At 34.5% G+C, this 15,934-nt stretch overlaps 1 protein-coding gene across 1 annotated transcript in view; it reads right to left on the bottom strand.

Moving 5' to 3' along the window:
• Positions 1–15,934, bottom strand: part of DNAH5 (dynein axonemal heavy chain 5) — a 1,563,391-nt gene that overhangs the window by 565,565 nt on the left and 981,892 nt on the right. Inside the window, 2 exon segments of the mRNA XM_053715797.1 lie at positions 9,118–9,330; positions 11,863–12,019. Coding sequence (XP_053571772.1) covers positions 9,118–9,330; positions 11,863–12,019 — 370 coding nt within the window.

Here is a 15,934-nt window from a genome sequence, read left to right on the forward strand (position 1 = left end):
CATACGCCTCTTCTAATGTTCAGTATTATATATATATATATATATATATATATATATATATATATATATATATATATATATATATATATATATATATATATATATATATATATGAGACTCCTTGCTTTTTATTAGAGGGTCCTATGCTTATAGTTTAGCCCCCTTATAGAGGCCCAATACCATGTAAATCCTTAGTCAAGTTTTATATTATAGGTAGCTGTCCTGTTGAGTACAAGGTGTGAGGCAATGACAGGATGCAAGAGGCATCATATGCTGCAGATAATAATTAGGAAGATAAAAGTTTTATGGTTACTTAAGCCGCTAGTCTATAGTTATATCTAAGTTCACACAGGACCATATATAGATCCTGTTTCTTACACACTTGTATGTTGGAGACAACAGTCATTTACTTGTTAGCACAGTCTTCTCCTATCAGCTTTGCCATTTCTGACAATTATAGTTCCGTCGCAACTGTCTGTTTCAACATTCTATGTTTGCCTCTCATGGTATGTACACTTCTCTAATATTTTGAGGAACCTCTTGAGGTAGTTCTAGGCGTCATGTAAATCTACAAGTTACATTAGTATAGATGTGAACTCCCTTACACTTTGCTTACGAGGCTCCCGCCAGTCTATGTTTATGTTCCCATAATCCTTGTTTACTTACACACTGCATTCTAACCTACATTAAAAAGGTATCTCCCCTCACCCTTTTTCACTCTATGGGATAGAGTGGGTCATAGCCAATACCCCTTTTCCGTCTCCGTCCAGTGGTGACAGCAACCCCTGAGGGGAGATACCACACATATCATTTTACTATAGTGGTTTAATGTTGACATGATCCCAGAGAGGAGACACTGCTTACTGAGGACATTATATGGTCGACTCTAGGTGCATAGATCTTAATTCTCCCCACAATGTTATATATTTTTGATAGCAGCCCAGCCTTAAAATTACAACTACATCTTTTTCATCTTACCCTCCAACCTCAGCCTTTTTGAGTTTTTGCTGGCTCTGTCCCCCTTCCCCCCCTCCCTTATACCATTGAGCTTACTTCGTAAGCAAAGAAAAATGTATCCTATAGAACCTCTTCAATAACCTACTCATTCCTCAACCATTTCTTTTTTTCTTTTTGGTGATCCTCAAAGATTTACAAATGTAGACAGACTCTATAGTGTTTGAAATACATTTTTTGTAGTGTACTGGAATAGATAGCATGGGACACGGTATATTATACTACTACTGTTATGTCTGTAATATTTGTCTGATCACCTGAATGCTCCAAGACTGTGTTAAAATATAGATGGTTGAAATGCATATTTTTATAGAAGAACAAACTTATGTAACCATATACCATTTGTCAGCATTGTGCACTGTTCTATTGTTCTGTTATTATTAATAAAAAACTAATAAAATAGTTGAAAGAAAAAAAAAATCTCTTGACACAGGTACTAGGCTTAAATATGCCCCTATCCTCCAAATCATTTCCTTTTGTAAATGTTGCGCTCTTAAAGATCATAGACACCATTTATATAGGACTGCTGGTCAGTCAGAGGGACTCTGCTTCAAAGAGAACTATTTTTAGGGTAGAAACCTGAAATGTAGAAACATATCCATTTAAGTATACATGTACCTACTTAAGTATTTGCACATAGTTAAACTGTTATGTGGCATTCCTGACTAAGGAGTAAAACACAGAGCAACAGGTACACATTAGATACTTGTAAATCCATGTCCAGAGAAAAGCAGAGACTGTGTATACTCACCAAGTGCAAAGTAAATGAAAATATTCATAATTAATGCTCAGTGTCTGCATGATAAATAAATGTGCATACAGAATAGATCACATAAGAATGTTCTATGGTGTACATCTGCCTAAGGTCTTTATATATAAAAAAAACCTTCAGAGAAGATGTTATCAATTCTGAACCTTAGTTATCTTAGGTAAATGTGCAAAATATTTCTTGTGAACCTGAGTTAAAACCCCAGATTTACGCTTACGCTTACTTAGTTTGGGGACAGCTATTAAACAAACTGTCACTATTATGTATATTTTATTTTAACCTTCAGGATTAAAAACAGTAGTTTTCCCCATAACTTTCAAGTACAGGGAGATATATTAGACTGTTATATATGTAAATATAGAAATATTTATTTATTAATAAATAAAACATATTGTTATATGTGAAGAACATTGGAATGTGAAACATTCATATTTTCATGTCGGCTTAGCGCACACGAGAATATGCCATTGGATTTGCGTGAGAGTAGGGTGTTAGTTTTTTTTTCTCCATTGACTTCTATGGGGGAATTTGGAAAGCACATGCGATATGCCAAGTTCGGCTTTTTGTGCTTGTCAGGGCAGTTTACTTTCAATTTATAATACAAGCGCAACCCGACGAGCACAAAAAGCCTAACTTCTAGCACAGTTAAAGTGGGAGTGTTAAAAAGCGCTCCACTTGTAATCTGGCCCCAAATGTATCAAAAAGGAACGGATACAGGGACAGAAAAAGCTTACGGCTAGATTTAGAGTTCTGCGGCCAAAGGGGTGCGTTAGCTACGCGTGTATTTTTCCCCCCGCACCTTTTAAATACCGCTGGTATTTAGAGTTCACAGAAGGGCTGTGTTAGGCTCCAAAAAGGGAGTGTAGAGCATAATTTACTCTCAATACCAGCGGTGCTTACGGACGCGGCCAGCTTCAAAAACGCGCTCGTGCACGATTCCCCCATAGGAAACAATGGGGCAGTTTGAGCTGAAAAAAAACCTAACACCTGCAAAAAAGCAGCGTTCAGCTCCTAACACAGCCCCATTGTTTCCTATGCGGAAACACTTCCTATGTCTGCACCTAACACCCTAACATGTACCCCGAGTCTAAACACCCCTAACCTTACACTTATTAACCCCTAATCTGCTGCCCCCGCTATCGCTGACCCCTGCATATTATTTTTAACCCCTAATCTGCCGCTCCGTACACCGCCGCAACCTACGTTATCCCTATGAACCCCTAATCTGCTGCCCCTAACCCCTGCTGACCCCTATATTATATTTATTACCCCCTAATCTGCCCCCCCCCAACGTCGCCGCAACCTACCTACAATTATTAACCCCTAATCTGCCGACCGGACCTCACCGCTACTCTAATAAATGTATTAACCCCTAAAGCTAAGTCTAACCCTAACACCCCCCTAAGTTAAATATAATTTTTATCTAACGAAATAAAATAAATCTTATTAAATAAATTATTCCTATTTAAAGCTAAATACTTACCTGTAAAATAAACCCTAATATAGCTACAATATAAATAATAATTATATTGTAGCTATTTTAGGATTAATATTTCTTTTACAGGCAACTTTGTATTTATTTTAACCAGGTACAATAGCTATTAAATAGTTAATAACTATTTAATAGCTACCTAGTTAAAATAATTACCAAATTACCTGTAAAATAAATCCTAACCTAAGTTACAATTAAACCTAACACTACACTATCAATAAATTAATTAAATAAACTACCTACAATTATCTACAATTATATCAACTAAACTAAATTACAAAAAAAAAAAAAACACTAAATTACAAAAAATAAAAAAAGATTACAAGAATTTTAAACTAATTACACCTACTCTAAGCCCCCTAAAAAAAATAAAGCCCCCCAAAATAAAAAAATGCCCTACCCTATTCTAAAATAAAAATTGTAAAGCTCTTTTACCTTACCAGCCCTTAAAAGGGCCTTTTGCGAGGCATGCCCCAAAGAATTCTGCTCTTTTGCCTGTAAAAAAAACATACAATACCCCCCCCACCAACATTACAACCCACCACCCACATACCCCTAATCTAACCCAAACCCCCCTTAAATAAAGCTAACACTACCCCCCTGAAGATCTTCCTACCTTGAGTCGACTTCACTCAGCGAGCCGAATTCTTCATCCAATCCGGGCGATGTCTTCATCCAAGCGGGGACTGAAGAGGTCCATCATCTGGCTGAAGTCTTCATCCAAGCGGGGGCTGAAGAGGTCTTCCATCCGGCTGAAGTCTTCTATCAAGCGGCATCTTCAATCTTCTTTCTTCCGGCTCCATCTTCATCCCACCGACGCGGAACATCCTTCCTCCATGACGAACTCCCGACGAATGAAGGTTCCTTTAAGGGACGTCATCCAAGATGGCGTCCCTTGAATTCCGATTGGCTGATAGGATTCTATCAGCCAATCGGAATTAAGGTAGGAATAATCTGATTGGCTGATGGAATCAGCCAATTAGATTCAAGTTCAATCCGATTGGCTGATTGGATCAGCCAATCAGATTGAGCTCGCATTCTATTGGCTGATCGGAACAGCCAATATAATGCAAGCTCAATCTGATTGGCTGATTGGATCAGCCAATCGGATTGAACTTGAATCTGATTGGCTGATTCCATCAGCCAATCAGATTATTCCTACCTTAATTCCGATTGGCTGATAGAATCCTATCAGCCAATCGGAATTCAAGGGACGCCATCTTGGATGAAGTCCCTTAAAGGAACCTTCATTCGTCGGGAGTTCGTCATGGAGGAAGGATGTTCCGCGTCGGTGGGATGAAGATGGAGCCGGAAGAAAGAAGATTGAAGATGCCGCTTGATAGAAGACTTCAGCCGGATGGAAGACCTCTTCAGCCCCCGCTTGGATGAAGACTTCAGCCGGATGATGGACCTCTTCAGTCCCCACTTGGATGAAGACATCGCCCGGATTGGATGAAGAATTTGGCTCGGCTGAGTGAAGACGACTCAAGGTAGGAAGATCTTCAGGGGGTAGTGTTAGGTTTATTTAAGGGGGGTTTGGGTTAGAGTAGGGGTGTGTGGGTGGTGGGTTTTAATGTGGGGGGGGGTTGCATTTTTATTTTACAGGCAAAAGAGCTGTTTTCTTTGGGGCATGCCCCGCAAAAGGCCCTTTTAAGGGCTGGTAAGGTAATAGAGCTGGTATCTTTTAAATGTAGAATAGGGTAGGGAATGTTTTTATTTTGGGGGGCTTTGTTATTTTATTAGGGGGCTTAGAGTAGGTGTAATTAGCTTAAAATTGTTTTAATATTTTTATAATGTTTGTAAATAATTTTTTTATTTTTTGTAACTTAGTTCTTTTTTTATTTTTTGAACTTTAGTTAGTGTATTTATTTGTATTTATTTGTAGGTATTTGTATTTAATTTATTTAATGATAGTGTAGTGTTAGGTTTAATTGTAACTTAGGATTTATTTTACTGGTAATTTTGTATTTCTTTTAGCTAGGTAGTTATTCAATAGTTAATAACTATTTAATAGCTATTGTACCTAGTTAAAATAAATACAAAGTTGCCTGTAAAATAAATATTAATCCTAAAATAGCTACAATATAATTATTATTTATATTGTAGCTATATTAGGGTTTATTTTACAGGTAAGTATTTAGCTTTAAATAGGATTAATTTATTTAATAAGATTTATTTTATTTTGTTAGATAAAATTATATTTAAATTAGGGGGGTGTTAGGGTTAGGGTTAGACTTAGCTTTAGGGGTTAATACATTTATTAGAGTAGCGGTGAGGTCCGGTCGGCAGATTAGGGGTTAATAATTGTAGGTAGGTAGCGGCGACGTTGGGGGGGCAGATTAGCGGTTAATAAATATTATGTAGGTGTCGGCGGTGTTAGGGGTAGCAGATTAGGGGTACATAGGGATAATGTAGGTGGCGGCGGTGTGCGGTCGGCAGATTAGGGGTTAAAAAAATTTAATAGAGTGGTGGCGATGTGGGGGGGCCTCGGTTTAGGGGTACATAGGTAGTTTATGGGTGTTAGTGTACTTTAGAGCACAGTAGTTAAGAGCTTTATGAACTGGCGTTAGCCCAGAAAGCTCTTAACTCCTGGCTTTTCTCTGCGGCTGGAGTTTTGTCGTTAGAGTTCTAACGCTCACTTCAGCCAAGACTTTAAATACCAGCGTTAGAAAGATCCCATTGAAAAGATAGGATACGCAATTGGCGTAGGGGGATCTGCGGTATAGAAAAGTCGCGGCTGGAAAGTGAGCGTTAGACCCTTTCCTGACTGACTCTAAATACCAGCGGGCGGTAAAAACCAGCATTAGGACCCCCTAACGCTGGTTTTGACGGCTAACGCAGAACTCTAAATCTATGCGTTAGTTTTGTGTCTGAATTTAGTACATTGAGTGATACAATATTTAGAATAATAAATGAAAACTGGTACATATTGGTTAATTTTAATCCACATTTGAAAGAATTCAAATTATACTCCATACCCTCATACAGGAGACTAAAAAACTTGTGGGATAAATTAGTGGGGGTTGATATTGGCACAAGCAAGAACAATAGGGGCCTATTTAACAAATGTCTGCCCGACATGATCCGATCAGCTCTCCGCATTCAGCATTGCACCAGCAGCTCTTGTGAACTGCTGTTGCAATGCCGCCCCCTGCAGATTCGCGGCCAATTGGCCGCCAGCAGGGGGTGTCAATCAACCCGATTGTATTGGATTGGGTTGATTTCATACAATCTCTGTCCGCCTCCTCAGAGCAGGCGGACAGGTTATGGAGCAGCGGTCTTTAGACCGGTGCTTCATAACTGGTGTTTCTAGCGAATCTAAAGGCTCGCCAGAAACACAGCCCTTCCATACGGAGCTTGATAAATGGGCCCCATAGTGTCAGTTATTTAACAACTGAAAGTAAAGGGAGTTATCCTTGCCTGAATTGCTCCTATTGTAATCTTATGATTAGAAGGAAATATCGAGCACAGACATGTGGAAAAACAAAAAACTTGAATTAGCAGGCTACTCACATGCAAAACTGAGTTTGTGATATAGGTGAGACGACTAGTACTGCCAGAGAGCGTATAACTTAATATAAGTTTTCTATTAGAAGTAGATTATGATTTACATGTATTATTACAATATATTGTGTATATAAAGAAAAATATATAATCTTCTATAATACATGTGATATATGTTCTGATCAACAGACGCAATGAAGAATATATGATTTTATAGGATTTTTTGCATTTGGATTTTGACCACTGTATGTCAGCAAAGATAACTATATGTTAGATAGAATGCCTCTGTAAGTTTAAGTAGTTGATTTATTCTTGAAGGCTTTAAAAGGGTCTACTTGAAAACCGTTATTGTTTAATAAGATAGATAATCCCTTTATTACCGATTCCCCAGTATGCATACCCAAAACTTTTATAGTAATATACTTTTTACCTCTATGATCACCTGTATCTAAGCCTCATTTTAGCCAATTAGTGCTGATTCCTGCATAACCATTTTCATTCTCCACGTGAGGGAACATGTTGTTGCCTGGCTGTATGCAAGTTTGTAAAAAGCTAAAGAATAGCACAGGGATAAAGGATGACCTGCAAGGGCATGAAAACAGGCAGTCTTATAAAGTATATGTCATATATTTTCCTCTGCCCCTTTAATTCTCACTATCCTTCTGGTCCTTTAACCTGGATTCACCTTACCTTTTGCACACCGCCTCTTTATTTAATAAATAGTAGCTGCACCATTCTATGTTGCTTGGTTATTGACTAGCTCTCTAACACAGTCTCCGGATCTCTCAATGTCTCTTTGACTGCAAATCTCTTATTCTCAAGTTTCAGATGCCTTTTGCATGCTAAAGGCATTACTTGTTCAAGTTCGTTATTTATATTTTCTCTTTGTAACCTAAATACTGTGCAGCTGCATCTATCACCAGGTCTCACCTATCTCATAGCACTCTCTGTGTTTACTTGTTCCTGCAATACTATAGATTACCATTTGGGGCATTATTACTACTCAGTCAATACTTATACTCTCCTAGTTGGTGTATATATTTCCAATTTGTTTTGTGCATTACATTTTAAGTTGTATTGTAAAGTTTAAGCTTTATTCTACCATTGATGTATATTAAATCAGCGGGTATTTACATAGAAGGTTTTTACAACTATAAAAGTCTATCTCTAAATCTCCAATTACAAAACCCATATATATATATATACATATATATATATATGCACATATTATATAAAGTTATAAGAAAACAATATCAGCAGTTGTGTTCCATAAACCTAACTTAAAAACAAAAACCTAACTTGCAGCAAGAGAGTGACAGTATATTAATATAACAATGTTGTTTATGCAAAGCTGGGGAATCAAGTAGACAGTCCCTTTAAATATTTTTGTCACCATTGTATTGATAGCATGATTAAGGGCTCAGTGTGGCCCATAACATCACTTTATATGGTCATATCATCACAATAAAGAACCGTTTTCCCTTTTTAAACAAAAGTGCTGTTGTCTTATGATTGTAGAATTTTATATAGGGGGTGAGCAGAGACCCTATAAGCAACGTGCACTCTCAATAAGTTTATATAAGGACTGGGTGCTGGACTCATGGATTTTTGGTCAAACAGAAGTTTGCTCTTAAATGGAAGAGATAATAGCCTGCGTTTAGAAACCATGTAGCAGGCCACCTGGTGAAACAGCTGTGAAAAATTATTTTCATTAAAAGGCCAATTTATGTTAAAATTAATGTTGCATAATTCTATACTATGTGCATGCAAAACATTTGATAAATTGACCCCCTTGTCTATCCCTCTGTCCTTTGTAGGCACTCTGAGGAGGAAATGGGTCTCAGATTGGTTAGAGAACACCTATCAATGACATGTAGATCAACACTTTAGAATTCCCTCACTCAATATTGGAGAAAACAATGACTGACGATTCAGAGTAAGTGGGAGGGATATAAAGCTTGAGCATATTTTTGCTTCCTTCTTGTGGTCTGGAGGATAATTACCACATATGATGTCTCATGGACTCTCACCATCTGATGAAAAATACTTTTTTGTGCAGTTTTTCTTGTCACATCTGTTCTGAAAGACTAGATGGTTGGTTTGTGAAGGCAAATACTTTTAGTCTTATTTACAATTTTTTTTTTCAGTTTACAAAACAGTTTTTGTTTATTTTCCATATTATCTCTGCTACACTCAAATCTGTGTTGTACCAACTACAAATAATTTTATTTGCTAATAAAATTTAGATAAGTCCTCCAAATATCACAATTTTGAAGAATGTAAATTCATTTCTTCCAGTAATTTTGTTTTCAACAAAAAGAAATTCTGAAGCGGTTACCTGAGCAGGGAAAAAAGAAAGAAATTCAGTCAGCTGAAGTCCACTATCTTGAATTGCAGCTGCTGCTTGGTGAATCACAAGGTGTAGGGATGACTGTGATTCCTTTAAAAGAGCATTAAGCCAAACTTCCACATTACCCTCTGCCATGACGTGTTTTTCTAGCTCAATAGTTTCACCTTCACGAGATGATATGGACAGTATCCGATCATATACCTATTTAAATGTAAAATTATTTATTGGTAAACCATCATTTCTGTTTGTAACAAAGCTTGCATTTTAGTTATCTATAAACAATACATTGCAATTGCAATAAACTTAATGACTGAGTTTACGTTTTCATGCAAAAGTTGAAATGCTAGGAAACTGCAAATTTAAGTCAACCACTCTGGGACATTTTTGTGACAGCAATGACATCATACATGACATCATCAATAAAATCAAAGATGATATTAGTTATGTTACTACAAATAGCATTGAAGCTAACAGTTAGAAAAAAGCTCAGCAGTCCTTTAAATAAAACTTTTATTGGGTGAATGCCACAAGGTGCCTGCAAAATCTGCATATTCTATAAAAATTGAACAGCTGCATTACTGCAACGTATTAAAAATAGATACATTTTGGGCTAAATTACAAGTGGCATGCTGTTTACCACTTTTGCTTGCATGCAAACTTCAATAGAAGTAAGGTTTTAATGCCTCCGGGTTAGCGTGTGTATTACAAGTTGACTTTAAGACTTTGGATATCACGACCGCTTTAACTTCTTCTCCCTATAGACTTTAATAGAGCGTGCTGCTAAACTAAAACCAAATGTTCTTCACATACAAGAAAATGTTCTATTTAAAAATAATAATAATTATATATATATATATATATATATATATATATAAATATATATGTGTATATATATATATAGGAATATATATTTAAAAATAAAAAGAACATGTTCTACTATGTGAAGAACACTGTAATGTAAAATATTTACTGTACATAGAGTTAAAAACATTATTAAATATTCTAATTGTTTAAATATTTATTTTATGTTTTCAGTTATTTGAAAGGGCTCCAAAGTGTATAACAATTGTGTATATATGTTTATACATGTGTATATATGTATTTATATGTGTTTATATGTATGTCTTTACATCTAATATATATATTTATATTTTAAATATTCGTCCATACACATATTTAGACATATATACTGTATATGTTCATTATAGCCCTTTCCATTAAAATACCTTGTCATATAGCATATACCTTTGAACCCTTATAAAAAATGTAACACTTTATTTTAAAGTATTTGTCTTGTGTTTGGTGAACATTTTTTTTTTTATAAGCCTTAGCCTTAATCTGACAAGTGTTAATTGTGTTTGCACTCAAGCAAATGTGTTTACTTTTAACTTGTAATATGTGTGCAAGTTAGCGTGGTTTCGACATTGCTTATGGCGGCTCACACTAACACCAGTCTGCCACTTGTAATCTGGCCCATTGTTGGGATATACGTCTTAAAAAAAAAAATTGGATGCTAAAGGAACAGTAAACAAATATATTTCATGCACCTCCCTTTTATTATGTTTGCATCCATTTTGGAACCTAGATTTCAATGCAGGTATCTTTCAGAGAGTTGCTGCATATGTGCAAACACATCAGCAATAGAATGCAATGAAAGCATGATCTCAACATGGCAGCACTAAAAGGATGCTTATAAAATGTATTGTGCTTAATGTCCCTTTTAAATCCTACTTAGCCCTTAGCCAATGCTAATTAAATTTATGTTATTATCGAAGACATCATAAATGACACAATTACCTATGATATACAGTATAATTTCAAGTGTTTACCATCCTTTAAACTTCGCCAGCAGTATGCAGGTGAAGTCCACAATACACTTATTTACCTTACAGGAAAGTTATGTTACTGAACTAGAAGCAAATACAAGTTAAATTATAGTGAAAGCATTCCAGTTTAATTTATATCCTGCAAGATTCACTATTCCAGAGAGTTTCATTACTTTTCATTTTGAATCACTTGAAACTTGAAAGTTATGCAGTATAACTGTAAAAAGCTGACTAGAAAACATCACCTTAACATCTCTATGTAAAAAATGAAGATAATTTAATTCAAAATTTCCTCTGAAGCCACATTCCATTTTAAAGAAACTTTAACCATTCATTTAGCAGGCATAGCCCAAGACATGCGATATATGCATTTGGCATGTGCAGCACAGTCATTTTAGTTACCTCCTAAGTTTACGTTTACTAAGAAATCTTGTGAGATTTCAGTTAAACCCTATGAGATCCCCCTGCTAATAGACTTCTGCATCCCAGCTACATTTATAATGCGTAGAAGAAGAAGCTCTCTGCTAAGGGTGTCATGTAGGGACATAATTGAACGTATTGGACTGTGGACTTTTTTAAACAAAATATAATATGTATGACTTAGCTTAAAAATAATAGAAGTTATAAACTTTAAATTACAAAAGGGCTAAAAAAAAAAAAAAAAAAAAGCATGCTAAGTTTCATGAAAATACATTCAGCCATTGCAGCTGTAGAACTGACCACAAAACGCAAAACAGCACTTTTTCTACATTAAATAACTTTAAAATGGCTTCACCAACTTAATAGCTAGTAATCCAGTAATAGCTACAAAACTGTAAAATTTAGGCGCAATTATATATTTTCATAGATATGCAAGCTTGAAAATTTTAATTTTAACAGAAACTTTTAACGAATGTAAATTTCTTACCTTCTCGTGAAATTTTACTGATTTTATGTTATCAAAAACATTAAGAAGATGAGCCTGGATAGTGTGAGAATCCGATGCCTGACCTAAAATCTCCAAAAGAGCAGGATCCGATACAAAGAAAAAACGTGGGAAAAGCAACCGTTTCTTCTCCAAGTACCTGTAATTAGAAAAATAAAGATATACATTAACTATGATTTCACCTTCAAATGTGTGAAAAAATTATAAGTTAAAAAATATGATGCCCAGGAATCAAAGACAATAACATTTATGATTTTTTGTCAACAGAAATCTATAACCTTTGATATGTTAATATTAAACTTGCAATTTGATGAACAGCATATATATGCAGCATTTATATGCTGTTCATCAAATTGCAAGTTTAATAAATGTTATTTTCTTTGATACCCGGCGTCATATTTTTTAACTTATAATTTTTTCAAGTATACAATTTGCTTTTTAACCTAATATACTTGATTGTAAGACCCATAAAAAAGTTACTATATCAAATATATCAAATCACTCTGCATGGGGTAGCTGACAAAAACAATTTAAACATAAAGGGCTAGATTACAAGTGATGCGGTATGTAATTTTTTTTCACGATCGCAAAAAACTCTACTAGTATTAAGATTTCCTGCATAAACGTATTTTGCGCTAGTGTTAACAAAACTTAGCAAAAAAAACAACCTTAAGTTTTCCTGTGTGTGTTCATGTATTCCCCCCATAGAAATCAATGGAGAAAAAAAAGTGGAAAAAAAAAACTAGCCCCCAAATTGCGCAAACAACATCACATTTTCGCATTCCCTAAAGAAGTCAATGGAGAGAAAAACATTATTGAAAAGAAACCTAGCACCCATCGCACAAACAACATACCATATTTGCATTAGCAAATGTGAATTATTAATAGTAAATACATAGTTAAAATCTTTATTAAATATGAATATTGCATAAATATGTTTTATCATGTTTTCATCTACTTAATAGCAAAGGTCTAATGTACTTACATATAGGTCTATAGTTATGTACATATTTATTAATTTTTTTTATATGTATATATATGACTGTAAATACATATATACACATTTAAATAATATATATGTACACATATATAGACATATATAGACATATATATATATATATATATATATAAGATGCTCAAAAAACAAAGTATTGCAGTATGCCGTGATACCTTTTTTATTGGACTAACCATAATATTTTCAAAGACAAGCTTTCAAGAGTTTTCCTCTCTTCCTCAGGTCTGACGCAATTCTGATTAGTATTTCCTCAGACCTGAGGAAGAGAGGAAAACTCTCGAAAGCTTGTCTTTGAAATATTATGTTAGTCCAATAAAAAAGGTATCACGGCATACTGCAATACTTTGTTTTTTGAGCATCTTATTTACTGGACTAACACGGCTACTCCAATCTTCACTATATATATATATAAATCAATGTAAATATTTGCATAGGAAATTAGCACATCTAGACAAGTATCCCCATTTGCTTTTCCCCAGAAATTCTTAATATACAATGTTACCAATGCACAAGAGAATTGTGGGTAAGATATGCAAATTAGATATGCAAATTCTCAGTTTTTTTGCTTCAAAATACTGTTTTGACACAGCGATCCTTTTAACAGGATTATTACAGCAAACCAGAAATCACTCACTAGACAGCCTGTTTCGTTCTTTTAGGAACTCATCAGTAGGAGATAGATTTCTGGTTGCTGCATTGTTAAAGCTATTTTCATGGTTAAACCAAAATGTATTAAAATTATGGGGGGGGGGAGATAAAAAACTAAAATTAAAATCCTCCATGTCTCAAAATTAAATCAATGTAAATATTTGCTTAGGAAATTAGCACATCTAGGCAAGTATCCCTGCTTGCTTTTCCCCAGAAATTCTTAATATACAATGTTGCCAATGCAGAAGAGAATTGTGGATAAAATATGCAAATTAGATATGCAAATTCTCAGTTTTTTTGCTTCAAAATAATGTTTTGACACAGCAATCCTTTTAACAGGATTATTAAAGCAAACCAGAAATCACTCACTAGACAGCCTGTTTCGTTCTTTTTGGAACTCATCAGTAGGAGATAAATTTCTGGTTGCTGCATTGGTAAAGCTATTTTCATGGTTAAACCAAAATTCATTAAAATTATGGGGGGAGATAAAAAACTGAAATTAAAATCCTCCATGTCTCAAAATTAAATCAATGTAAATATTTGCATAGGAAATTAGCACATCTAGGCAAGTATCCCCGCTTGCTTTTCCCCAGAAATTCTTAATATACAATGTTACCAATGCACAAGAGAATTGTGGGTAAGATATGCATTATATATATATATATATATATATATATATATATATATATATATATATATACACATACATACATATACATCTTTAGCAATGTATATATACAGGTATGTGTCTCAATGTTAAAGCCATTTGCCTGCCTTTTTTTTTTATAACACCCGAGATCTCAATATTTTTCTTAAATAATTCTTAAATAATTTTTATTAGACAGTGTTAATATGAGTGTAAGTGTACTTTGTAATGTATTTTTGATGTGTTTTGTGCAACCTTTTTGTCTGGGAAACCGTTAACCATAGCTCTGAGATCGTGGTAAGGATTAAAGCGTAAATGGCAATTGTGCTAGCACAATTGCGATTTCACTCAATTTGTTTCAGCGCAATGAAAAAGGCTTGCAATAGATGATATCGCTTGTGCAAAACCTCACTTGTAATCTAGCCCATAATAAGATATATATGTGAAAAAGGAACATTCAAAAGCAGTAAGCACCCTGCTGTTTTAACAAATAACTCAGAAATTCTATATTTTACCTATCAAAATTATTTTTGAACTAAACTAAGTAACAATATTGTATGCAGCATTGGTTACAGACATATTTTTTTAAAAATGCAGAAGCCTTAGCTCTATTTTATGAGCCTTCACCTTAAAAGGTCAAGCATGGAGAACAAAATGTTAATAAATCTCCTTTTTATTTTACAAATAAGACTTAAGAGTTCTAACTAATAAAATGCAATAAAAATAATTTATATAAGGCACAAAAGACAGGTAAATGTAACCTCAAATTATTAAACATCTATGTATAGTTTATTCTATATGCCATTTTTAAATTTATTTTTTTGTAATCAAATGATACCGCCAATTAACTTAAAGGGGCACTGAATCCTTTTTTTTCCTTTTTCTTTAATGATTCAGATAGAGCATGCAATTTTAAGTAGCTTTCTAGTTTACTACTATTATAATTTTTTCTTAATTCTCTTGCTATCTGTATTTTTAAAGCAAGAATGTAAGTTTAGAAGCCGGCCCATTTTTGGTTCACAACCTGGGTTGTGCTTGCTGATTGATGGCTAAATGCACCCACCATTAAACAAGTGCTGTCTATGGTCTGAACCAAAAATTGGCTGGCTCCTTAGCTTAGATGCCTTTTTTTTTTAAATAAAGATAGGGAAAAGAGAACGAAAAAAAGATAGCGAAAAAAAGATAGCGAAAAGAGAACGAAAAAAAAATGATAATAGGAGTAAATTAGAAAGTTGCTTAAAATTGCATGCTGAATGATGAAAGAAAAAAATTTGGGTTTAGTATCCCTTTAAGATTTTTTAAAGTTAGCCTCAAATGTATAAGAGCCAATTTGTAGTGCTGAAATGCAACAGGGATGCTTCAAACTCTGATTCTTATGATATGTATAATGAATAAATATTTGGAAAACAACTCAACTCCAGGTCACAGAAAGAAATAAAGCAGGTTAGCAAATATATGAGTAAATATCTATCACCAGTGTAGAGTACCAAATCAAAGCAGAAGGGGAGTAGGGATGTAGTTACAGTCAAAGCAGCACTGATCTCTTTCTCTCGAAAAGGGGCAGTGTTAAGCCAGTGTATTCAAACAAAGTAAAAATCCTTTTGTAAGAAAATAACAAAAGTGATGTACAGGTGATACCTTTAATAGCTAACCAATAGTGGATACAATTGCAAGCTTTCAGGACACTGAGGTCCTTTAGGCATGTTCTGTCAAGAACAAACAGTATGATGATGAAATAGCTACTC

Source organism: Bombina bombina, chromosome 5 (assembly GCF_027579735.1).
Source record: "Bombina bombina isolate aBomBom1 chromosome 5, aBomBom1.pri, whole genome shotgun sequence".
Classification (NCBI taxonomy): domain Eukaryota; kingdom Metazoa; phylum Chordata; class Amphibia; order Anura; family Bombinatoridae; genus Bombina; species Bombina bombina.